This window comes from Brachionichthys hirsutus, chromosome 12 (assembly GCF_040956055.1).
Source record: "Brachionichthys hirsutus isolate HB-005 chromosome 12, CSIRO-AGI_Bhir_v1, whole genome shotgun sequence".
NCBI lineage: Eukaryota > Metazoa > Chordata > Actinopteri > Lophiiformes > Brachionichthyidae > Brachionichthys > Brachionichthys hirsutus.
Window position 1 is genome coordinate 12,465,638 of NC_090908.1, and position 15,037 is coordinate 12,480,674.

General features: G+C 48.9%; 2 protein-coding genes across 2 annotated transcripts; one reads left to right on the forward strand and one right to left on the reverse strand.

The window, feature by feature from the left end:
* The first annotated feature begins 461 nt into the window (after nucleotides 1-461).
* LOC137902086 (G-protein coupled receptor 39-like) lies at nucleotides 462-5,967 on the forward strand. Its single transcript, XM_068746140.1, has 2 exons — nucleotides 462-1,245; nucleotides 5,489-5,967. Exons 1-2 carry the CDS (start codon nucleotides 462-464, stop codon nucleotides 5,965-5,967), a joined length of 1,263 nt encoding a protein of 420 aa, XP_068602241.1.
* Nucleotides 5,968-7,336: 1,369 nt separating this feature from the next.
* On the reverse strand, nucleotides 7,337-11,604 carry LOC137901940 (ly6/PLAUR domain-containing protein 1-like). Its single transcript, XM_068745975.1, has 3 exons — nucleotides 11,556-11,604; nucleotides 10,447-10,578; nucleotides 7,337-7,566 (listed from the first exon to the last, which is right to left on the reverse strand). The coding sequence occupies exons 1-3, from the start codon at nucleotides 11,602-11,604 to the stop codon at nucleotides 7,337-7,339; spliced, it is 411 nt and encodes a 136-aa protein (XP_068602076.1).
* Nucleotides 11,605-15,037: the final 3,433 nt, after the last annotated feature.

A 15,037-nucleotide genomic window follows, 5' to 3' on the forward strand; every position in this document is an offset into this window, starting at 1 on the left:
CCGTCCTCTTTTCACTTCTCGTCACGAGCGCCGGTTTTATCTTTACCACGATCTCCAAACAAAACCGCAGGCCTGTTAAACCTCAGCCGTTTGATCTCGCGGTGCCGGGGGCTGCGTTTAATGTTTAACCGCCCTGCCCTCGTTGGTGGGAGGAGACGACGTGCATGCGAGTTGAGTTGGATAAGACTTTACTCAGACGGCGGTGGAAACCACGGGAGGAGATGGATTCCACTCCGGGACGCATGCCGGGACGGCGGGAGATGAAACCGTCTTCGCATTTCCTGACACCTCTGGTGATTTGAAGCCCGTTGGAATTCTTTTCCGGAACACTTGGACTTACCTTGGAAACCCGCTCCGCTCTGGGTCTGGGCTCTGATCGCAGTGACGGAGCCCAGAGCAGCCGAGAAGCAGAAAAAAAAATCAATACCTGGTAAATCAGAGCTCGCCGCGCCGCCGCCGCCATGATCGAGGAAGTCGAGATAGCCGATGAGAGAGACTGGAAGGAGCTCGAACCCAACTACCCCGTCAAAATCTTCCTGACCGTTCTCTACAGCCTCCTCCTGCTGACGGGGATTGTGGGTAATTCGGTCACGATCAGAGTGACGCGAGTTCTGCAGCGTAACGGCTACCTGCAGAGGAACGTGACCAACCACATGGTGAGCCTGGCGTGCTCGGACCTGTTGGTGCTCCTCATCGGCATGCCGGTGGAGCTCTACAGCGCCATCTGGTTCCCGTTCACGTCGTCGTCGGGCGACGCTTCCTGTAAGATCTACAACTTCCTGTTTGAGGCTTGCAGCTACGCCACCATCCTGAATGTAGCCACGCTTAGCTTCGAGCGCTACGTGGCCATCTGCCACCCGTTTCGCTTCAAAGTCTTGGGCGGGAGGCGGACCGTCGGCCTCATCTCCCTCGCCTGGATGGCGTCCGTCATCGTGGCCCTGCCCCTGCTGGCCGCCACGGGGATGCAGGGACACATTCCCCTCTTCGCGGACACGCCGGTCCAGAACCTGACCTTCTGCACCAACCTGAGGGAGCACTGGGCGATGTACAGGATCAGCATCTTCGTCGCCTTCGTCATCTACGTGATCGTGCTGATCGGCGTGGTCTTCATGTGCCGGGCCATGATCCTGGTGCTCCGGAAACCGCTGGGATCCGCGGATGGCGGCATCAACGGGATCCAAAGCGTGCCCAAGCACGAGAGTTCAAAGGTCAAGACGGCCCGGAAGCAGACCATCGTCTTCCTCGGTAGGTTTGCTGGTTTTATACGTCGAAACGCAAACCTGAGAGCGAGAGTTCGTAGAGATGCTACCGGCGCTTTCCTTCACGGTCCGGCGGCTCAGACGTGTCTCCGAGACGCTTCGTCTGTCCTCGCCGGCCGTCTCAACTCTGAGTCCAATGTTTGGACCGTTCGAGTGATTGATTTTACACACGCAGCCGCTGCCAGGGCGTTCCCTTCAGCCGGAGTAAACGGCGAAGATAAACTATCTTCATTCCCAACTCGCGCTCGTTTCAGTTTGGAGTTCGCAATATTGGAAATGGCATTGATTTGATGACGTCATAGATAAAGGAGCACTTCCTGCTGTGATGTAGCCGAATGGCTAAACCGTCTGGTAGTTTTGTATTGATCAGTGAAAGGTTCCTGTGAATCAGATTCTGATGAACCAATCAGGACGTTGGGATCTTTATTCGTTCTGTATCTCCCGCCGAATTCTCCGTTGCTCTTCCTCACTTTTCCTGGGTTTGAATTTGAATATGACTTCTCCTCTGCACACGGAGCTACGCCGGCGTTCCCGTTGATGGTGCCGACGCCAGGCTCCGCTCTACCCTGGAGTAACTCTTAATCCCGGCGGGGAGCGTAATTAAAGTCCGAGAACATCCTTGTTAAGATGGCCGCACATCACGCCCGGGACGGAAGGTTAATTGTTTTCAGTCGCTCCAAGCCGCCGTTTTGGGAGTTGAATTTTAATCCTGTTTTGACACCTGCGACCTTTGGCCGGTGACCTTTGGCCTGTGATCTTCAACTGTTCCGGGTCATGTTTTTGTGAAAAGACCGGCAGCGACTTGTGAAAAACAAAAACGGGCAGCGCTACTGTTCTTCTTCTGCACTTTTATTCATGCCGTGATCAATCTGCTTCTTCGCTCGGAGCGTCTGCAGCGACAGCCCAATTGCCACCCATGACCCCCCCCCCCTTGGATCGATGGGGGGGTTTATTTATGGGACCTCCCCGGTTATGCGGGCCTCTTTCAAACCCTTTTATTATCAGATATAAAACAAAGCTCCAGGAGGATTTGTTGAGCTTCTTTGGGCGGCCCGATGACCCCCCCCCCCCCCCGCTCTGAAATGAGTGGCAGCTACATAGCTTGGTGCTAAACTCCATGTCCCAGGACGATTTGTCTGAAACATGACGTCACAAATCCCTCGTATCTATTTTCTCTCTTTACCTCCGTCTGGCTCCGACACCTGATACGAAACACAAGGATGGCGTCGCCGGGTTGTTTTTCCACGGAGGATTGATGAAACGTCGCGTCGCTTCGCGTCCTCATGGCTCTTTGTTCCTCAGCTCAACCGATAAACGAAGTGCTGTCGTGATGCCTTCATTTAATCGGGGGCGAAACCAGCGTCTGGAATCCTCCCCGTCATTACGGTGACGGACGGCGGTTTGGGTGAGGCGTGATCCAGGTGGATGTGGAGTTATAAATCCACTCAATGGTACACTTTACTTAGATTCATTGAAAGTAATCAAATCCTTTGAAGTGTTATTCCGGGCAGAAAGCAGAAAAAGGGAGCTAATGGGAGGCAGGTGTGCAGCGGGCGTGGCAGTGAATGCAGGGGACCACGCCCACACCAGGAAGCCGACGCCCTCTCTGTGAAAACGCATGCTAACATACGTTTAGAAGCATTTGCCGTGGACAGACTTTACGGGCGTTAGCTTGTATGCACACGGCGTCATTAGCGAGGTGCGATGTGTTAATGATACTTGATGACATCGTTCATGAGATATTTGACCTCACCGCTCGCCTGAAGAGTGCCTCCTCCCCTCTCAATGGTTAATTATCATTGGGCGGCTGCGTTGGGCATTAAATCTGCGTTAGCGCTCTGTTAGCGCGGCGCCGTAATGAGCGCTTATACATAACAGATGTTGCAGCCCGGCTCTGCGGGAGCACAGCGCAGCGTCATCTGCATACATTAAGAGATGAGTCACGACTGGACGGCTTGTGAAACGACCACCAGATGTTTTTACGGCCGTTATAGGTGCCCTGACCGCTAACGTCTGACGGGACGTAATTCCTCGCTGCCGCAGCCTGTTATTGTGAGACCCAACAAACGTCCTGTTGTAAAATATGCAGGTCGTTATCCTTAAGAAATGATGCTCTACGCTCAGCCCCGTCCACGTGGGGGCCCCCCCCGACTCCACATGCTAAGAGCCATCTGCTACGCGAACCTACTGTGAAGGTCGGCTGTGGAGGAAGGTCCTGGGATCAGATCCACCTGAAGACCTGGGACTGTGATTGAGAAACGGAAAACTGCTGCATAAACCTTCAGTAAATAGTTTGACTGCAGAACAACTGAGCTTAAAAGATGAGTCTGCATCTCCGGGCCGGGGCGGGATTATCTCTGAGTAATATTCCCGTGTGACTTACTGGAGTTTCTTCACGAGGGAGGATCCTCTGTTAGTCTTCAAATTAATTTGCGCCCTCCCTGGATGTCAGCCCACGATTACAAAACGCCACTTCTCTCTTCATTTGCACCGGGGGGGGTGTGTGTGTGTGGAATCGCTCGATTTGTGTCTGACAGACTCGTAAATAACTTTGGGTTCTCCTGGGACAGGATGGAGTAAAGTCGGTGCTGCTGCGAGCGAGCGGGAGGAAACCTTAATTTGACCGTCTGTCCAGAACAAGCCAAAAAGGCTCTCGGTGGTTTAATTTAAACTCACCTTCATCACAGGTTGCTCATCATCCACGGGGGGGTTTTGATTCCCTCCCCGGGACGGCTTTGTGACGTGACACACTCAGCGTTTGACTCTGGAAGGAGTTGCAGGCTCACCTGTAACCAGGTGCTGCTTATCTATGAGCAGTTTGCACTTTGTGCCCAACATGCAGCGTCGGTGGAGGCGCTGACGTCTCCCTACGCTTGATGTGAACGGATGGGGGGGGGTAATTAGCTACCTGCCCCGCCCTCCTCACCTGCTCTGCACAGGTGTTTTGCGTACTGGGTTGCTCATCAGGCGCACCTGGCCTGAAGGGAAGTGTTAAAAGCTGCTGGTCTGGCGGCCGGGTGGAGATTGTTCTCCGTTCGTTTGGGGTCCTCTGGGTCGGTTTTCCTTTAACATCTTGTGTCGTCGTTGATCTTTGTTTTTTTTACGTCAGATGGGTTTTGTGGGTTCTGGAGTCCGTTTGTCGCTAATCTTTGGTTCTGTAGCATCCAAACTGATTAAAAAATTTAAAAAAATAGAATGGGGACAAACTCCTTCACTTTCCCATCATGCATTGCGCTTTGCCCAATGTTAAATTAAGACCCAATCACGCTGTGTCCAAACTACGGTTCAGTTCTGCAGAGCAGCTTCCGGTCCTGGAAACGAACGACACCAATAATGTTTATTAATAGAAAGAAAAGACGAAGGTTCACCGGCTCCGGTTCTCCTCTCCTCCCTGCCGATCCGCCATCGGAAGCGCTCGTTACGGAGACAGACGATGAGTTGTTCCAATAATTTCGTTTAATTGCTTCCTAATTAGCAGACAGCTTAGATCCGGCCCCCGGCGGCGGTGGCGGCGCTGATGAGGAGCCGGGATGGAAGAGTGGAACGATAAGAATGATGAGTCGTACATTCACCACGTCTCTGATGTGGTGGGCTTCTTCATGATGATGATGATGATGATGATGATGAATCCACAATTCGGATTTTCCCATTTACTCATAAAGGAGTCTGCATTCAATTCGCTCACCAGTCATAAAGGCGTCCGGTACGAACCATCGTGAGAAATGTCTCGAGGTCAGGAACAAATCGGACATTTGAACATTGAACTCCGTTTGCGAGGGTTGCTATGGTGACTGCAGGTTGATTTCTGCCCTGCCCAGCGGAGGCATCGTTGAACTGAACGAGACGCACCTGTTGCTCCTGCCTCTCTGGTTCCGCAGTACTTTCAGGTTCTCCCGTTCTATGTGTCGTCCCGTGTTCTCTAGTATCTTCAAAAGCTCTGGATCTAGAAGAACCCACCATTAAGGTTTGTTTGAATTGTTAAGGAATCTAAAAATAAAGATAAAATAAATGTGGGGGCATTAGCCTGTCGGACCCGCGCGTAAAAAATCAGGTGGAAAGATTCCGAGATAAGCAATCTGATGAAGTCCTACGTTTGGGATGGGCCCCAGCTAATCAATTAAGTATTTACGTTTCTGAGAAGGAGATGCTGCGGAAAAGCTAAGCTAGCATCCTGCGTGCTAACGTTGAACATGAAAACCAATGGCTCTTCTTTGCGTGGTTTGTTTCAGGTCTCATTGTGGCCTCCTTGATGGTCTGCTGGCTTCCCAACCAGATCCGCCGCCTCATGGTGGCCGCCGTGCCCAAGTCCCGCTGGACGACCTCCTACTTCCGCGGCTACGTCACCCTCCACCCTATAGCGGACACCTTCTTCTACTTCAGCTCCGTCCTCAACCCGTTCCTCTACAACCTGTCCTCCAGGCAGTTCAGGGAGGTCTTCGTCCAGGTGCTGAGGTGCCGCCTCACCATCCAACACATCAACAAGCGCAACGTGCGGAGCTCCCGCGCACTCTCGGCGCGCCCGCTCCGCCCCCTTTTGATCAAATCGTTTCGTCGGAACAGGGGTGGCCCCCCGACCCTGGAGAACGGCCCCCCGGCCGATGAGAAGGGAAGCGACTCGGGGGTGGCTTCAAACACGCTCAGCCTGACAGAAGGATCAGATTCTATCCTCAAAGCAAAGATAGACGTACCATCAGAGACTGAAATATAATTTAATGAAACGCGTAAAGCAGAGCAAGGACGCTTGTCCAGCGCCTTCAGAAATAAATACATTTATTATGTCATAAAAATACAAAGCTCTAATATCCGGCGAAGCGTGAGGACCTAAGATCTTCGGTTGTACGTGGCATAAAACAATGCTAGCAAGCTAGCAGCGGTTCATGCATTTGATACTCGGGGGGCTCGTCGAGTTGCGACCTATGCGACTTTGTTTTCAACGTGTTTTTACGACGTACCGGAAAGCAAGCGACTCGAATGTACGATATTTTCTGCGGTTTCACCCACGATGTCTACCATAAGGACATTGTCTCTTTTTACCCCGATATTTTCCGTATCAAGACGCAGTATAATATACTTAATTTAACATGGGCCGACTTACGAACAAGTCTGTTTACGGAGAAAAAAAACTAGGAACCAATTGAATTGCGGCCGTAAGTCGACCCCCCCCCCCCCCCCCCCCTCCGTACCAACATGACTATGAAACCTTTTATTTTTTAATTTGACCAACTGAGTTTAATGCGTTTGAGGCTCAGTCAGGCTTGAGAAAAAGGACGAGGAAAAGTTCTGACTACTTTATGACGACACTCGAAAGAGTAAATAAAACACAATGAATGTGTTTTAATGAATGAAACACTGGACTGTTGCTTGGACTGTGGCTACACTGCCCCCTCTGGTTTACTGTGGTACTGCTACAATTATCTTTCAGGCAACACAAAGTCGATCTAAATGTTTATCCCCTGGCATCACCCCGTATCAGAATTATCATCTTATTCAGCGTATTTCTAATTCCAGTCATTAGAAACTTAGACGGGATAAATAGTTTGCTACAGAACTAAAGGAGGAAAGTTTCAGAGAGTGTAAACGGAACTTTTTATGTCTTCCACGATGCAATGACGGCTGCTGCAGCGAACTGTCGCTTTGAGTTATGTTGTGCCTAAGAGACGCCCGAGGGCTGTCGGAGGCTTTAGTATCACCGGCACATATGTTTTCCTTCGTCGCATTTTTCCCGACTGCACTTCTGATCGGTCTTTAGTTCATAAATAGAACACAATGATTGTTTCAGGTAACAATATTCGATTGGAATACGTTTTCCGTGGGATAATGACTGATGGATCTCGACGACTGACTTTCCTGCAGCATGTCTCTTGAATTTTTTTTTTTTGCCTAAATAAAAGTCAGACAAAGCAAACAGCGGTGGGATGTCCCACAGCTCTGTCCTCCACCTGCTCCCGAGGCTTATCGTTTGCGACATGTGACGGTAAAACCTCCTCAGCGGTGGGTCGGGACGGCGAGCCAGAAGGGTCAAATCACAAGTGCACGTCGTTCGTTCCTGATCATGTCCTCGCTTTCGCGAAGGCCTGTCAGCACAGGAGGACCAGGAGGACGTAGAGACAGAAGACGGGGAGCCGCGGCACGGTCGGGGGACTCGCGGCCGACGGAGGTCGTTTCTTCTGGCGAGGCCCGTTGCACAGCGGCGCGTTGCAGCAGGTGATGCACACCGAGCTGAGCTTGCCGGTGCAGAACTGCTGGTAGCCGGAGGACGCGATGAGGCAGGCCCCCGACGAGGCGCAGGACTTGCGGTAGTGAGTTCCTGGAGACAAAGACGGAAACGGACACGTTAGACTCGGTGACTGATCGAGGGCGGGGCAAAAAAAAACGCGAGATGGAGGCGTGTGGTCACGAATCTGCTGTTTCACCGAGGTGGAACGGCACAAGGAGGTGCTCGAACCCTCATCCCTGCGGCAGCGCCCGCTTCAGCCGCTCAGACACATTCTGAGAGGATTCGCTGGAACGTTTCGGCGTTTGTGAGATCAGTGAAGGGGGGCGTCGACGTTCGGCTGACATTTCACCAGATACCAGCGCGTGACCTTCCAGCGACCCCCCCCCGTAATGTGCACCCGAGTGCAACATATGTAGCTGCACGTTCATTTAAATTGTGCATCCCGCCGTGTCTTACAGGCTGCAAATACCAGCGGAGGTCCCGGAAGGCGTCGGAGCAATCCAGCGGCAATCTCTTAAAATGTCGGGGGCGGAGTCGGAGTGGGGGGCGCCCGACCCGTCCTCTCATAACGCATCGAGATAAAACTGTACATTTATTTTTTCTTTAGGTCCAAAGGAACCCGTGGGACAAGCGTGTTGCTGTTGTGCGTTCTGTTGCTTTTTATTCCCAGCGGTAATTGGAAAACGGCGAGCGGCGATAAGACGGGCAGTCGGTGGATAATGAAGCGTGTTACGAGCGCCGCCGGAGAATACGGACTTGATGGCTTTTCTCACCTCAAACAATCACACGGGCTGTTTATTAGCGCGCTCGCCTCCAGCCACGCACCTTCCACGTCTTCCTAGTCGCTAATACGTTCAGGTAGGAACTTCATTTAAGCTTGTAGCTCCTCCCTCCTCGCACCGTAGGTTTCCCAGGGTAGTTGTTAGTATTTTGAGTTTCAGGCATCTTTCTTTGGCGAGTTTTGGGCCGATTGTTGGAACCCGATCTATCGACGCATCGTCCTTTCGGTTCTAAGACCAAACGTCTACGTCAGCGACCGACCTTGAAAGAAGGAACCTAAATCCTCCTTTGGCCGTTGGACGTGTATCAGTCAGCCGGCGGGCTTTTATGGTCACTTTAAATCAAGCGGTGAAATTAGATAGCAGTTGGTATACGAGCCAACATAAAGATGTCGTGGAGATAAATACTCAGTGGGGATGATAAAAATGGCAGCAGGTATTTTGGGTGATAAAACGCTAAATTACACCCAGGGATAAAAGGCGCGGTTATGTTAAATACAGTCTCTGAAGTTAGTTTGACAGGAGACAAATAAACCCGTCAGAAATGAAAACCGGTTTTACTGTTTATATGCATTTTAGTGCTGTAAAATTAAAGTATTACACACTAATAGTTTGAATCAGTTTAGTGTGAGACGCAAGGAGATTTATTATTCCAACTAAATTCAAAATGACCGAACTTTGGAGACACAAAGTTTGGCTCTGAGATATAGAACAATAAAGTTATGCATTACGTTGAAATAAAGTAAAATACGAGCAATTTGTTCACATTTGGAGGCTGAATTAATGGTAAAAAATTAGTTGGTGTAACAAAAGTGCATCGAAGAACGGATGAGATTAGTTCATTCATGATCAGAACGATCGGCGCCATCATGACAGCCGAGTCCGTGTCAAATCGAACGCACCTGCGTTTTTCATTTCCCCCGATCCTGCCTATGAATCATTGAAGAGCGTTGAATAACTGAACCCAGATGATCGGCGCCCGGCTCGAGGGAGAGATCGGCCAATCAGCAGCCTCGCTCAGTCCCTCCGTTTAACCGACGCTTTGTGACGGAACATATTCTGATTTACGTTCGAGCTGATACCGTAAATTAACTTCTGTGACTTGCAAAAGCTCATTTAGATAAGCCCATTGTCTCCGGCCGTCCGGAACCAAAGTCCCACGTCTCTGAACGGGCTGTGATGGAGGACATCTGGCTGAATGTCTCTTATTGGAGTTAATCTGTGTTACGTATGAGGTTCTGTTTCTATTATTCTGGTGCTGGGACGGTGTTCTATCGGTCTATTAATGCAGCGTTCAGAATAAAGCGATCGATGATAAAGTTTAACACCTCTGAGCGTGACTCTGAACATGAGCAGAAACCTCACAAGGCGTCACGGGAAGCTAGTCAAGTTCATTGTTTTTAGCAGTAGCATGCTAGCTAACATTAACTTTGAATACTATTGTGAGCGTGTACAATAATTAAACTCGTAGTATCTTCATTTTAAATTCTAAATATTAGGTACGTTTGATTTGTTTAGTTTTTAATCCTAACTCCTCCCATTCACCGCCCATCATTCATCAGGGTCATCAGCCGCCGCCACCATCTGCACTCCAAGGGGAGATGTACTATATCTTAGTTTGTGTGTTAGCGCATGGATTTATTCACCTTCTCTCAGAAATTGCCTTTGAGAAACTCGAGAGTGGCCAATTTCATATCCTTCATCACAGCTCACCCCCCCCCCCCCCCCCCCGCCCCCTTCAGAGAGAGGACAGAGGACGGCGGAATGAGAGGTGGCCCGTTGAAGCGTGGCGAGGAGCCCCGCCGTGCAAGACGGACGGCCCTCCACAAGGTAAAGACACCCTCCAGACGTAATCAGGCGGAAACGATGATGATGGTCGTGAAGGACGGGCTCGGATCGGAAGCCGGCCTGGCCCAGCAGACAAATAGCCGCCATCCGAGTGGACGTTGTGTCTTTTCATACTTTTGACAGAGGCCATTCGCTCTTGAGTGACGCCTTCAAGCTTTGGCAGCTCGAGTTGGAGTTTCCGGCGACCTCCAGATAAATAAGGACTAATCTTTGAGCCGAGGCGACGGGAAATTGACCAATTGAGGACGCATTTTAGCCCTTTTTTGGTCCCATCGGGCCGCATCTATACATCAAAGAGATGCAAGGTCGCCGGCTTATCAAGGCAAGCGTAGGGCAGACTCACCGTCCTCCTTCACCAGCACCTCCTTCTGGCACGTATCCTGCACGTTGACGGTGCAGTTGACGATGAACTCTGGAGTGGAGCAGTCGTGTGTCATCTCCTCGCACTGATAGCACTGGATCTGAAGAGCCAGCCCTGCAGCGTGCACGCACACACACACACGCGCACACACACACACTTCATTTCGAGGCTCCGAGTCTTTCGAGTATCATGTATAAAATTACTTTGAGTTTCATCTCAAAGTTAAATGGCGTCTTAAGATTCCCGTTTCTTCCGCTCCGAATCGAAGCGACGGAGACGCTCCGTTATTGATCTGCGTCCGAGTCGCTGAGCTGCAACGATTTCAGCAGCTTGTTGCATTATTTCGTCGCGTCCTCGTCGTTTTATGTCCGCTGTCAAATGCCCCCATCGTCCCTCATTTTATTTGATGATATTCTAATAATTACAGCATCGCAGTGTTTATGACCAAATCAAATCATCCTCAGATGTTATCAGACCGAACGGCGATGCGTGACGAATGAGAGCGGCTGCATTAAAACTATTAGAGTGGAAAATTACATTTAATGCAAAAAATAAAACATTAAAAAAGAAGAAGATCAAATCTGGTTGCAGATTTTGACATTCTGGCAACATTTCCAGTGTTTGGCTGAAGGCGAGCTCCTCGTTCCAGTGATATATTCTTCATTTAATCCCGTGTCCGTATCTCGCCGCTAAAAATGCTGGAATGGTTCTCCTTCCATTCCTGCCCGATTATAGACAGACTTGGAATAAACGCTCCTGTCTTCCCCCGCTTTGCGTAAAGGGATGAAATAGAGGCGACATTTAAAAAGAAAAGGCAGCTTTGGTTCTTTATGGAAACTTTACCCGCGTCGTTCAGGTGATCGTGAGCGCAGCGCCACGGCGCGCATTTAGATCGTCTCTATTGATTATGAATAGCAAAGGAACGACTCGAATCTGAAAACCTAAACGCATTTAAAACGTGATTTGTTGATCCTCATAATGAGAGGAAGACGCGCTCCGGCCAGTGCGCGCTGCGTTACGCGCTCCAAAGAAATAACCCGGAGTGAAACGACAGCATTAAAGTGCCGGTAGTATCGATTATTGATTATTACCTGAGCCGGAGAGGAGCAGGAGCAAAGTGGAGACGGCGAAGAGCGACATGGTTCGCTTTAGTGACGCTCCGCGCACCGGCGTGAGAGGCGGGTGGTCGCGCGGGCTGATGCGCGCGGACAGCCGGCCATGGCGAGCCTCGCACCTCCCGCGGCGCGCCTCCTCTCTTATCCGCCAGCTGACGTGGACGCACGCGCGCGACTGCGCCGTGCGTCCACGTGATCGAAGAAGTCGGCGTTTTGACAGTGATCTAATCTATCACGTGCTTTAGGGTGTTTGTGCTTGAACAATAAAGTTTAATTTTACTGTAAAGAAATAAAAAGCTCCTCTGTTCCATTCACGCTGCTGTTTTCATAATTTCTTCATCTTCATCAGTCTCAGCAGAGTCATCAGCCGCCGCCACCAGTGTCCTGCCATCGCAGTCACCAACAAACCAACCCGTTAATACCACGACCTCCTTTACGAGGTAATAAAAAATTAATCAGTCGGGTGTTTAAAGAATTGAATTATTCCATCTCTTACGACCTGCACCATAAATAACTCTTTATCTGTGATTTTTTTAAGGCTCATCATTTTACAGACATTAAACTGTAAACTGAACACAAATGAATGCGTTGACCTCCAAGGACTCCAATCAGAGTTTTTATTGCGCTGAAAATGACTTTTAGACTCTTGTTTCGAGTGATTTACAGCTTCGCCTGGTTTTCTTGTGATTTTATATTTAACGCCACGTTCAGGAGGTAAAAGCAAATTAACTCCGAGCTGCGCTGTAACGCAGATCACAGCCCAGCATGCGCTGGGAAAACGCACAGAGATGTCAAATTCTCATATATTATGTCATGTGACATTATTATTAATGGCTTCTTCCAAAGGCAGAGACAAGTTTGGGAATATTTAAATGCATATTTGATGGTCGTATCTGAGCAGCAGGATTAAAACCAACTACTGTGGCAGCGAAGGACCAAGTCACCGGCTGCAGCTCACTGATGTGTTTTTAATTAGTTTATGGAGCGTAGAGGAATCACACACACACACACACATTTTCTTTTTCTCAAAAACCTTTTTACCATTAAGTCCTGTTTCTTTAAAATGCGACTGTTAAAGATGAGAACTGGAACTGATACGTCTCTCTTTTAATCAGCGGATGAGACAGAGTTTGCTCTGCAGAGTTGTTGTTTGTGATTTACTGTCCTAATCAGCTTAATTGGAAGTTGTATAATTACAAGATAGGACAAGTTTAAATGTTATGAATCCCCTCTGTGCCCGAACTTTAGGCAACGCGAAGATTTACAGTGAGTCTTAAATGAGTTGTCCAGGAAAGTAATTAAGCCCCGCTGGTACACGGGAGTAACCCCCCCCCCCCCCCCCCCGCTGGGAAGCTGGTGAAGCATCACATGACCGTCCAGGGCTTGCAGAAGAAAACAGTACAAGTGCGTCACTTCATTTACTTTTTTTATGCATTGGATTGAAAAACGGTTTCTGACAGCGGCATCCGGCAGAGCTTGTGAGTAGGAGAGTCGTAACATGACGGATGGCGCTCTGGGAGGCTTTACGCACAGAGCTCTCTAGGGCATCCCGTGCCCTGCATGTTAAAGGAGGAAGGAAAGCTTATTCGACAGAAACGCTCAAAAATTAACTCAATTTAGGTCTGACATGCGAGCTCGTGTTCGGAGCGGCATCAGATGCGGGCGTGGTTATTAAATCAGGACCTTCAAATCAAAAGGGAGCCATTATTTCAAAGAGTAATTTACTGTGACAGTGAAAGCTGCAGGTTACAAGAGCCCCCATAACGCCTGAGCCAGCAGTTATTAGAGGATGGTACCTTATAATCCCACGGTTTTACCTCGCAGGCTACGGGCCTGCAGACAAAACTCAGGGCCTTGTCAGGGACCAAAGCAGAAACTGAGCTTTATTACCCAAAACCGGGTAGTCAGTCGGAACCAGCGGACAAATCAGGATAGGGGTCGAAACACGGGATGTGAATTTGGAATTTGGAAGGTAGGAATCATAACAATCTGGCAGGGCAGAGACGAAGGCGAGTACGGTCTGATAGGAGACGAGTTCCAGGTGATGACAGGAGCACAGGTGACGGGAATGAACTGATTGCATCGAAAAAACACACTCAAGCTGAGGCAGGGAAAGGGGCTTCGCGTTTATCGGTTCAGCTACATTTAAACAGGAACAGATCAACCGGGCCTCTGAGAGGAGATGCAGGGAAAATAGAACTGCTTTGGTTCTGAGTCTGGTCCAGATGTCCCGAGACCTGGAATGCTGCATGGGGTGAGTTTTATCTCAGGCCTGTTTTAGTTTTTATGCTAAGCTATGGTAACCTCTCAGCTCCTGCTTCTTCTTTTTTATAGTGTAATAACTATAACTTTTTTATAGAGAGATAACTCTGAAAATGTTCATGGGAGTATTTCTCCAAATGTCAGACTCTTGCTTTTACTTCTGGGAAAGTTTATGACGGGCTTCATAGATGGATGATAAGAAATGTCAACACAAACCGGGAGATGGGAGTCCTGACCTCAGGCTGCCGATGTGGAGACACACTTTCCTATATTTCTACTTTTATTCTACTTAATTACTTTTTACTTGACAACATCCGCCTCACAGAATTCTGCATCGCACGGATTAACTTTAGCGTTCTTCATCCAATTGTCCTTTGGAGTTAATGGAAAATCAAGAGCTTTATTAGGGCCACATAAATTCAGCTGGCCACAACAGACCACAAGAACACGCCCTTAATATTCTATTCATATTGAAATATTTTATTTTTCCTTTCTTCTTTTACATAAAACAAAGAACATCATCAATTTAAAATGTTCAATGCTAAGGTGACCATCACACAAAAACATCACTATTATTACTGGGGTCTGAAACCAAACATTTAGAAGAATAACTGCGATAGTGAGAAACAACATGTGCAATAAATGTCAGATTGTACTCATCGCTGCTGAGTACAAATACAGAGCATCAGAGTAAATGTAAAAAAAAATACAATACTCTTGTGAGATTAAAATCAGACGCCATGCTCCATCTACCCGTATCAGTACAGCCAATCAGATCCCTGATCTGTCGACGCCTCATCTCACCTGTACGCCAATAAACCAGTGTTTGGTTTGATCGTGATGACGATAACACCTCCAGTGTATTTGTGTAGTGAGTAAGTAAAGATTAAAAGAGGTAAATAGTGAGAAGACATGAATAAAGACATTGTGCAACATGACGGTGCTCCACAGCTGTACGTCGCATTAAGAATATGGCTATAGTCACCATGACAGGTTTGATATGTAGATTTATTTGCATTCATTTTCTGAGTATGTGATTTTGGCAATATGTGTTTTGGCAAATACCGACACGACGAAGAGGGAAAAGACTGCGAAGCAGCTGCCAAATGTGCGGGGATGCATTCGAAACACCAAAAGACGTCACCGGAAAAGGACACAGCATACGTATTAGAGAGAGAAACCGCAGTGAGCTAGCT